The following is a 10,442-nucleotide window of genomic DNA, read 5'->3' as shown; positions in this document are numbered from 1 at the left end:
TGGGCGCCCATGGGGACCTGTGCACCTGGTGTTAAAACCCTCATTGACGACACTCGCGGTGTGGGAGCCTGGTTGAGTTGTCGTGGACTTGTTACATCTCTGGGAATGGATGATGTCTGACCCCGATGCGCACCTCAGTATTCCCCAAGCCTGTGAGGGGTGGGGGTGGAGGGGTCATGGGCAGGCTGCTGTGGAGTAATGACCAGTGTACATGCGGTAACGCGGGGCAGATGCTTTTGTCAGCATCAATATATTTAGGTAGTACTCATGTAACTGCTCTTAAGGACATGCTCTTCAATTACTTGGGAAACTTGCTCCGTTCGTGAGCAGCTTGAGTGAACGCATGGCAAGCCTTGCCGAAAATGACATAATGAGTGAAAGTTATGGATGATGTAGTGAAACTTAATATCACCTGTTAGCCCCTGGCACGGCTGGAGACAGGCACTCGACTCGGTAAAAGGAGCGCAACTGCCACGGAACAGTTTCTGTTTTGTGTTTATCCTAAAAGTTAGTAAATTTAGCCCTCCGTGGAGGTCTCGGTATTGGAGTGCACGCCCATGAAATGATTAAAAATTATGTTTGCTAGTAAAAGTCATCATAAACACTTCCATTTGGTTGGGTGGATTTTTAGTGCCTGGATCTCAAACAGTATACCTCCTATTTGTCTGCAGGTCCAACATTTTCAGTGAATGATGGCAGTAGGCAAGTGTGTTATGACAAGCACCCACAGTGCTCAGAGATAAAAAAGTGAGGAGAGATGTGTTTTTACACCATCAAGAGCCCTTGATGTTTGCTGCTTAAAAATGTGAGAGATAAAGGAGTGGGTGAAATGATGGCTAACATGGCTTGTATCCTTCCCCGCCAACAAAAGAACGTTAGTGTTGTGACTGAACATCTCACGAGTGGATTCCCTTGTGTGAATTCCTCTTCCTCTGCTTTTGTGAACTTTGCCAGACATTCCAAAGAGAAAACAAATCCTCCACTTCCTAATTACTTGCATTGTTTTGTTTTTTCATGAGGCACACTGAGAGATTTGTGTGCAGGTACAGACGAGAGAGAAGGAAACGTTCTTGTCAAAGCAACACATTGAGAAGAATCGGGACAAAAGAATCCAGTCTTTTCAAATATATCTGCCTTTACTTTATTCATGTACTGTACAGTATTTCATTCTCAAAGGCTCTGTTATACTATATGACAATAATGGCATTCATTTACTACAAAAAAAGGTTGCATAAATAATTTAAATGTGGAAATAAAAAATAAATATGCTGTTCATTCTTTGTAACAGTCCTTCTTTGTGTCTGTGGGAAACTGCCCGCCTCCTTTTTAGCACCCTGTCATGCGAGGGCACCAATCCAAAAGACCACACAGGTACAATATGTACAGTCAGGCTATACATGGCCAACTCCTCTGCTTACATGACAAAATCCCTTCCAGTTGCTATTTCAAACACACAATTGAAAAAGAAGCAAACATTGTCAGTACAGTTTAGAAAACTGAAATCAGGAAGCAATATGAGCGAAAACAACGGAATGCTGACAATAAGCGGAAATGTTCTGAATATTCTTCATGAAATACAGACGGGTGTGTGGCAATGCTGAGAAAGGAGGTTGTGCTGTCACTGTTGGAAGACAGGGCTTCTCAGCTATCTCTTCCTGTCTGCATCCTGCTGTGTTTCAGCAGTCAATACAATAGAAATTTAAATTAGGTGTTTAGTTTTATTCCTATATTTCCTGTCTGGGATATTCGGAGAACTGGGGCTGAGAGAGGATGTATTTTGGCTATGGCTAGTTGATCACCAGTGCTATTTTACTTGTTCCAAATTATTTCCAGTGTGGGTGGGTGCTGGAGAATGCTCTGCCCCCAAGGTAACAGAACAAGCAGGGACAATTTGCTGAAGCCTCCTCCACACATGTGGACCTTTTAGTGCGATTCCAGCAAACAGGAACTGACCATGTCTAGAGGAAATGGCTTTTTTATGACTCAAATCCTAAATGCAGGAATGGGCTCATTTAGCAATTAAAGAGGAGTCACAGGAATGCCCAGTGCCTCCTTGGTGTTGGAGTGCTGACACAACTCCCCGTCTCTTTTTATCTCTCTTTCACTTTCTCCTCCCTCTATCCATCAGTGGGGGAAATGCTGTATTGTAACTTACAGTCTTGCTTGGGGCTGCTGGCGGCTTGGGTAGTGCTCAGGGACTTGTCCCAATGAGTGAGGCTCCTTCTGGGCTGTCAGATGTCTGCCTTCAAGGCCCCCAGTCTCTCAGGATCCCATGTCCACCAAGAGCTGGCACATTATCCTCTATACACCGCAGCCATTAGGAGCTGGATGCAGTGAGCTTGGAGCAAAGATACTGTACACCTCGTCACGTTTTAACAAGGGGTGTGGTGTGATGTATGAGTGTGTCCGTTGGATATTTGTACAGATGGATTGGAAACCATGGGGGACTTTTCCACTGTGTTGTTTTGAGTAATATCTGTGTCAAAGTGAGGGGCAGAGCTAAGCCTGGGGACATGCTGAGCTGTGTTGTGATCATGTTCTCATATCATCCTCTGGAAGGCAGTGCCACACGTCCTGACCAGTCACGGCAAGCCATTGTCTGTCCACTCATTTGGTCATGCACGAGAAATATGTTGTTTTTTTGTCTGGCAAAAAAACTAAACAAAACAAACAAAAAAAACACGGATAGTGCCTGTAATGGTGATAAACACACAACTTAAAACTCAGTCCAGCAAATAGCTTATGAATGTCCTTTTCTTTGACATTTTCTCCTTCTCACAGTAAAGGAGACATGTTGGTTGGTATGTTATGATAACGTGTGCGCGTGTATGAGCAAGTGTGCTTTGGTCTCTGTCCTTGCACCGGAGGACACCCACAGAGCAGCCTCAGTACGAGTTGCCCAACAGCGGCGTGTTGTTCTTGTTCCGGCCCTGGGACAAACGGCTGTGTTTCTTGCGCCGCTGCTTGGGCACCTCCTTGGCCTCCGACTGGTTGTGGTGGCGGCTGTAACGCTTGCACTTGCAGGAGGTGACCACGCGTATTTTGTAAGTCCGACTGTTGCCGTTCGGACACTGCAGCTGCACCCTCTGCATGCGGGAGTGGGCGGGGATGCAGCGGTAGTCCGAGGCGCTGCTCCTCCACCACTTGCCGCGGACGATGGAGTTGGGCAGGAGGTGGGCGGGCATGCACTGGCCCGAGCACACCAACTCCTTGACAGGCTTCGCGCTGCGGCAGGACCCGTCGGTGATGTATCGAGTGGAGCGCAGCTCCCTGCAGCTCAGCTCAGAGGCACCTGGGGAGGAGAGGAGGAGATCAGAGTTACAAGCTGTGGCCTCAGTCCAGAACAAACACTTTGAAGTCCCACATATTGGACCGGTACATCTTCAATGTAAACTGCAAAATCCTGAGTGTTAATTTAGCTCAGAGAGTGAACAAATAGAATCAAATGGATGGTACATTGTACACAGTTAACACTAAGGATTTTACTGGGTAACCACTCAGCAACAACAGCTGTGCTTCTCTGTCATAACGGCCCAATTTGCCATATTCTAAGCTTGTGTCGACTTGGTTTCAAGTTGCTTCCATGCATGCTGTTAGTTAAACTTAAATATTAGCTACATGGACAGCATCAGCGGAAATCATAACATTAGCCAGATGCGAAATGCATGCACTATGAGGCAGATTTTAATTCATGTCAAATGTGTGTAAACTGCCTGCCTTTCGCTACTCAGCGAAACATAAAGATTGGAGCCGGGCCAAGGTTTTTTAAATCTTGATAACAGACACTCTGCAATAACATAACGGGCATGAAATGTAGATTCATAAATACAGCCTAATGTCAATATTTGTACATTTACTTAGGGGCTAAGCCTGTGTGGCTGGAGCAGATTTGCTGAGATTGATTCATGGCCTGATCATTAGCTGACGATGGGGGCCTGACAAGAATCCCAGCTGGCAGTAATCAGCTGATGGCAAATCCAGACCAGAGCGCCATTAGACAGCTCAATCAAAAATCTAACACAGATTTGACTCGGAACAAAAACTGGCATGAGCAGTGGGCCCTCAGGAAATGGACATGACGACGGAAGAGTAAATAGCCGTCCGGTTATTTTAAGGGCAGCAGTGCAACCGTTCGGCTTTCAAACATATAGCCTATACCGGACGAGTGCCAAACTGATTCAAGGGACCTCATTCATCATGTAATCCTATATTTAAGCCACAGCTTTTTAGCAGCCATGTGCATGAGTTATTGTTCCCTTTCTTTTACAAGCGGTGTGTAAAAAAGGGCAGAGGAAGTGTCGGTTAAGAAATGATACACTCAGAGAGGGATCCATTTTCCTTGGTGGCTTTCTTTGCGAGAAGGTCCCCAACAAAGGATTTATGTGAGATGACTTCCTTTTCGTCCACCCCTTCAAGAGAATATGATCTAGTGTTATTCTGTGGCCATGACATTAAGGCTGCCCCACAGTATACAATGTCTACCACCAGTGTTACAGCCTAATTTATACTTTGTTGTACGACCATGTCGCTCAACGCAAATAACAGATTTTCAACTGATTAACGTGACATGGGTAACACGGTCGCACAGAGAAATATAAATTAGCCTTAACCACATAAACCTTACCTGGCGGCAAACATTCAACAAAAATAGCAGATCTAGTCTACATATGGGTGTCTTTTTTGTACCCCAAAGATGTACCACAATTTGGTTACCTGGGCAGTTGAGTGACTAATGTGCAACCAACCAGTGGGTGTACCATTGTGAACCTAAATGCATAGTCATGAATGCAGTCTCGCCCTCTCTCTTCTCCCCTACATTTCCTCTATTGTCAGCCTTAGGGGAGAAAAACACTGATAGGTGTTCCATTCTACTCTGTTGTAACTCTGTTCACTGGGAGAGATGCTGGAGAGCACTGGAGTGGAGCCAGACAATTCCACCGAAACCCCACAGGGACCACGAGAAGCCTGAATTCCCCAGCGGGAGGAAGAGAGAACGACCAACGGACCAACACACGTAGCAGAGAACATAATACACCAGATTACCGTCTCCCTGTGTGAAACTCTGCTAATATTATTTCTGATATACACTGTGCGAGGTTAGAGAAGCATGTTTTTCCAAACCCCGGCCGCGGGGAGTCTGTGCTGTTTGTCAAGTGTGGGAAATTACGTGAAGCCTGACCCTATTAAATGTACAGATTCTTGCTTTAGGCATCCAGCACCTGCAGAGGTATCTATATGTGGTGGAAGAGCTCACTCACAGTGACGTGTTACAGTAATTGATCCCACTCAACCGTTGTCATCCTAATCTGATAACACTTTTCTTGTCTTGTCTCAGACTCTGATGTGTGTGTAGAACATGACAGAATTAAGAGCCAAACTGGGAATATGGTAACATCTTGAATTCATGAAGAAATATTCCAATCAGAATGCTTCAACCTTTACCAGGCACAGGTGGGAGCCATTCACAAAGCCAGCGTTGCGTTTAAGAGGCAATTTCCCACAAAGCCCAAAGACAAAACCCCCTGAGAACGACTTGTTTTTTTTGGAGGTTTTATTTTTAATCGATTGCGGAGACATGCTGTTACTGTAGCTAATCAAATAGTTATGGCACAACTAGAGCTTGACTAAAAACTAGGAGGAAATAACCTTCAATCCAATGTAGGGGGAAAAAAGCTCTCACTGAATGCTCCACTTCAGATAGATACCACAAGTATGCTTCTGGGTTGTTATCATTTCAGCTTTGGCAACAAATTAGGTTTTTTTTTCTTTCTTTTTTTACACCCTTCCCACACAGAACTGTTTGTCATCAATGACAGGATGAAGTGCAACTAATACTTGGCATTTCTGCTTGTCACATGTGGGTGGCTTTGAAATCAAATTATATTCTGGCGGATTCCACAAATTCCTATGTAGGCTAAAACTTAAATCTGAGGAAATTATTGTATGAAGTAGTTCAATTACACTTGAAAGCTTTCACTCATTAAAGGCCAAAACTATCCAGGCAATGCAACATCACTTACATTTTAAATAGGATATTTACATGTTATTATAGGCTAATAGATTAAATTACAGACATTGAATTTGTCTAGTATTCAAAGGATATGTATTATTTTTTCATATTCATATTAAAAGTCAATGCGTGGACATTCTACTAAGCCTATATCCTAGCTATCTAATTATAAAACGACATAGATATTCATCATGTAAGATATTTTCTCTAAACAATTGGATAAATACAGCTCTTTTAGCTTTGCATTATCATGTCACTGATGTTAATTTGTTCGGTTGCTTGAGATTCTTTTGAAAGACGTTTTGTCTATTTGTTTTCAACATCATCAATTGATTATTCATCATGTGTATAGGCTATATCAGGCTCAATTATTTAATCGATTTCATCACTTTATTTGATGGATGAACACAATTTGCCTAATGGTCCCAACATTGCACACATGCCCCAAACAATAAAGGGTCACAGATAAAGTGACAATAAACTGGAGATGAAGTTGATAACATGCATTATTATTGTAAATTGTTTGTCTTATTGTCTCGATGAATTGAACACAGCACCTTAATGGAAACAACTAAGCCCCGAGGGCTTATCTGGGTTATCCTTTTAGCATTCTTTTGAATACATCTGTGCCACCTTGCCTATTATTATTATTATTTTTGCAAACTGTTAATAAAGTATTCAATCAATCAATCAATCAATCAATTACGTCGTTTTTGGGAGCGGAATACTCACTGTAGGAGACTGTATTTGCTGTCCTCCTTCCTCCCTGTTTCGCCCTGTTATTCATAGTGTTGTTATTTTGGTTATTGTGGTTGTTGTTGTTGTTGTTGTTGTTGTTGTTGTGGTTGCTGTTAGATGCTTGTATAGCCTCCTGGAGGGGTGCCCTGGGGGTCCCTTCTGATGTGTGTTCTGGTATGATCTCCGTGGCGTCATTTTTCAGTACCTTCCATCCCTTCACAACAGCGCAGCATCCCTGTAGTAGGAAGATCAGAGTGAGAGACACCTGCATTCTTATCGGTCGGAACGGGGACGATCGGGGGACGAGATGCTCGATCGGACGAGTGGGCTATACTACTTACAGACAATTCCACCCCGATGCAAGAGGCGCACGCCGTATTTAAGCCTGCGCGGGTTCCGTCAAGACGGACAATTAAGCGTTTACACAAAATGGGAGGGGCTGAACCCGAGCTAAGATTCATTGAGAAAAGGGAGAGGTTTTGCATGAGCGCGTAATGCGCGTAATGAGAGAAGTGCCCAACGGTGTTGCCATGTCCGCTTACTATTAAGCGACTGTGGGCTTGTTTTTTCTGTGAAGTTGCTTGTAAATATTGATAGTTGTTGTGGGTTGCGGTTTTTGGGGGCTTGTTTCTAAAGTGTAGTTGCTTATTTGGGCTTGTTCCTAAAGTGTAGTTGCTTATTGGGCTTGTTTCTAAAGTGTAGTTGCTTATTTGGGCTTGTTTCCTACTGTTGTTTAAACCAGTGGTTCTTAAACATGGCCATGTTAAGGACCCCCAAATGAATATGTAGGCTATTTGAAAATAATCTGAAAATATTTTGTGCCAGGGACACCCCCCTCCCCCATACAAGATTTGTGTTGTTAATATATTTCATAAATGTTCCAAAATTACCTATTTTTTTTTTTTTTTGGCTCAACAAAGGGAATGAACTCGTTCTCATGCTATTCATCAACAGTGTGGAATGCCTTACCAAAAGGAGTAAAGGAGTGTAAAACCCTACTCACTTTCAAAACTGCCCTAAAGATACACCTTCAGGAGGCTGCAATTCGAAAATGGCCCCTGTCTAAGTCTTAACCTACCCCCCTACCTCCCCTTTTCTTTTTTTTCTCTTGTAAATTGTTTTCACTCTTCATACCAGTAACCTGTAAGCTGATTGTATGACATTCTGTATAGTAGTGTGTATATCTGTCTGTCTCTTATATGTCATCATGATTTGTGTGCATGGGGATCTCATCTTAAACAAGCTCAGCGCTTAATTGAGTCTTCCAGTTTAGTAGACCTTGGATTGTGAATTTGTACTTCCATGTACTGTTCTCATGTCTTACTAAATAAAGTACATCAATCAATCAATCAATCAATCAATCAGATATATTCCTTCAAAACCACTCTAAAAGAGCACTTACAGGTGGCTGCAATTCGGAACTGGCCCCTGTAATAAGTCCAAGCATATCACCAGAACCCCCCCCCCCCCCCCCCAACTGACAGTTTCGATGAATTGAATACACAGGACCCCAATAGAAACCACTGTGCTTTCTTGTGTTTCTTTTAGCATCCCTTTGAATAGAACTGTGATTGATTGATCCATTGATTGCAATCAATGGATCAATCAATCACGGTTCATTGATTCATTCATTGATTGAAGTACTTTATTTAGAAAGACATAAAAAGTACAGTTAACAATACAAGTTCCTCTAAACTGGATCACCCATAAAAGCACAACGGCTTATTATTCCATAAAGTATTCAATCAATCAATCAAACAAACCTGGTTGCTTGTTTCTCTCGCTAAACCTGGCAACACTGGTACTGGTTGGTTGGCTGGGCGTCAGTGGGCGACTGTTAGGAGCCTGGCTGTCACTTGAGCGTGTTGTCTTTTGGAGTTAAAGTTAAGTCTACCACGGACCACCGCAACCTTTCGCCCCGTTATGATTCACGCAGCTCGTACAGTGTGTCTCACATCAGTCACATGGAGCCGTTGGAGTGCTTTTGAAGTGGTTTGTTTTGGAATGCGTCGCCTGGCGCAGTTGGAGAGGTGGGGTTGTCCCGCACAATCCTCATTAGTGACTGAGTGAACCAACGTGTTTACAGTTGTGGAAAGTAACTAAGTACATGTACTCAAGTACTGTACTTAAGTACATTTTTTAGGTACTTTTACTTTACTGGAGTATTTCCACTACATCTCAGAGGCAAACATTGTACTTTTACTCCACTACAATTATTTGAAAACTTTAGTTACTAGTTACTAGATTTTGATTATTATTACAAAACATTACCCACTTCAGCCCAATATACATTTCGGCTATTTGAAAATAGCATATCTACAAGCTCACAATGCTGTTGCAATGCCAGGCATTGTGATCTTGTAGATCTGCTATTTTCAAAAGATTTCATACATTTTATACATGTATAAAATACTAATAAATAATTAGAAAACTAGTGAAATGGTTAATCATTATCGTCATAATGCCATATAATTCTCATCTGATACAACACTGAGTGCAAACAAGCCTTCATCAAGTAGGCTATTATGTGTACAAATTTAAACATTCTACATTATTTCTAAAGCTATTGCACAAAACTAATGTATTGACCTTGATGGACTTTGGTATGATACTATTTCCTGCTTTAATAAAGCCCACAATAAACATAATGCAGCTGTATGTCATCACCACACTTTTCTGGGCTTTACAGTGTGTTATTCAGTTAGGTATTCTGTATTTAATTTCTTATTCACTGTATTGTAGCCTTCCAATCCCTGTGTCTGGTTTATATAAAATCATTTGGACAGAGTGGATCTGCACTCCCAATTCTTGGCATCCCTGAAATCTGAGGGAATTGATGAGTGCTGAAACATAGGAGTCTCCTTTGTTCAAACACTGCCCCCTGGAGGGAAATTAAACAAATAAAAATAATAAAAGGGGGGTAAAAATGGGATTAGGATTAGAGCTCATTGTGATCCAGTTGGTCCCTTCTACAAGTCCAAGCAAGTTCCTTCGTGGGGACAGGCATGCTCAGACAAGGCAAAGTCATAACACAAACGATAAAAATAAAGGCAGAGATTTCGAGGAAAGCTTGCGTACAAGTATTCGCGGTCAATATCACTGTTTTGACACACAGCCTCAAACCCATTCATTTGAGGGATTTAGATGCATGCATAATGATACACGCAGGACCCACGGTCCATCTAGCTTTATTCAAGCCCCAAATCAGGGTTGGAAGAACCTCTGGCCATCTGGCCGTCCATCACACGTCACAATGCTGCTTCAAGATTGGGGATAGCACCGAATTAAAATAATGACATTGGACGTTGAGTCTTAAGTATAACATCTGTCAGTCAACATCATCCTTTCGGTCTCTTGTCCTCCGCTGACAACAGGGTCTTTCATCACGTACTACCATGACATCTGCATCACAATAAAGGTCTCACTGGGTGAAGGGTGTTTGTCTTATATCTTTTATAAATCCAATACAAAAATATATCCTGATTATTTGTAATCCTGTATTTGTGTATTGGTGTACCGGTATGTACACATGTGGCCAATTTTGGGTTCCCCATACAGTACTATAAACAGAGCTCACTTATTGCCAAACTTGTATTGTCATTAGGTATAATTTAAGCCCCCCATTCATGAAACAGGAACGTTTTTATTTTGTTATCAATTGTTTTTATTTATCATATCAGCAAACGAAACAAAA

At 42.3% G+C, this 10,442-nt stretch overlaps 1 protein-coding gene across 1 annotated transcript; it reads right to left on the bottom strand.

Annotated features, from left to right (window-relative positions):
- Positions 1–1,117: 1,117 nt before the first annotated feature.
- sost (sclerostin) lies at positions 1,118–7,141 on the bottom strand. The gene is made up of 2 exons (XM_080454697.1): positions 6,743–7,141; positions 1,118–3,292 (listed from the first exon to the last, which is right to left on the bottom strand). The coding sequence occupies exons 1-2, from the start codon at positions 7,017–7,019 to the stop codon at positions 2,886–2,888; spliced, it is 684 nt and encodes a 227-aa protein (XP_080310823.1). The 5' UTR covers positions 7,020–7,141; the 3' UTR covers positions 1,118–2,885.
- Positions 7,142–10,442: the final 3,301 nt, after the last annotated feature.

The sequence above is a fragment of the Gymnoscopelus braueri genome (assembly GCF_963280865.1).
Source record: "Gymnoscopelus braueri genome assembly, chromosome: 17".
In the NCBI taxonomy this organism is placed as follows: Eukaryota; Metazoa; Chordata; class Actinopteri; order Myctophiformes; family Myctophidae; genus Gymnoscopelus; species Gymnoscopelus braueri.
Note: the sequence above shows the minus strand (reverse complement) of the source record. Positions and strands in the feature narration are given on the sequence as shown.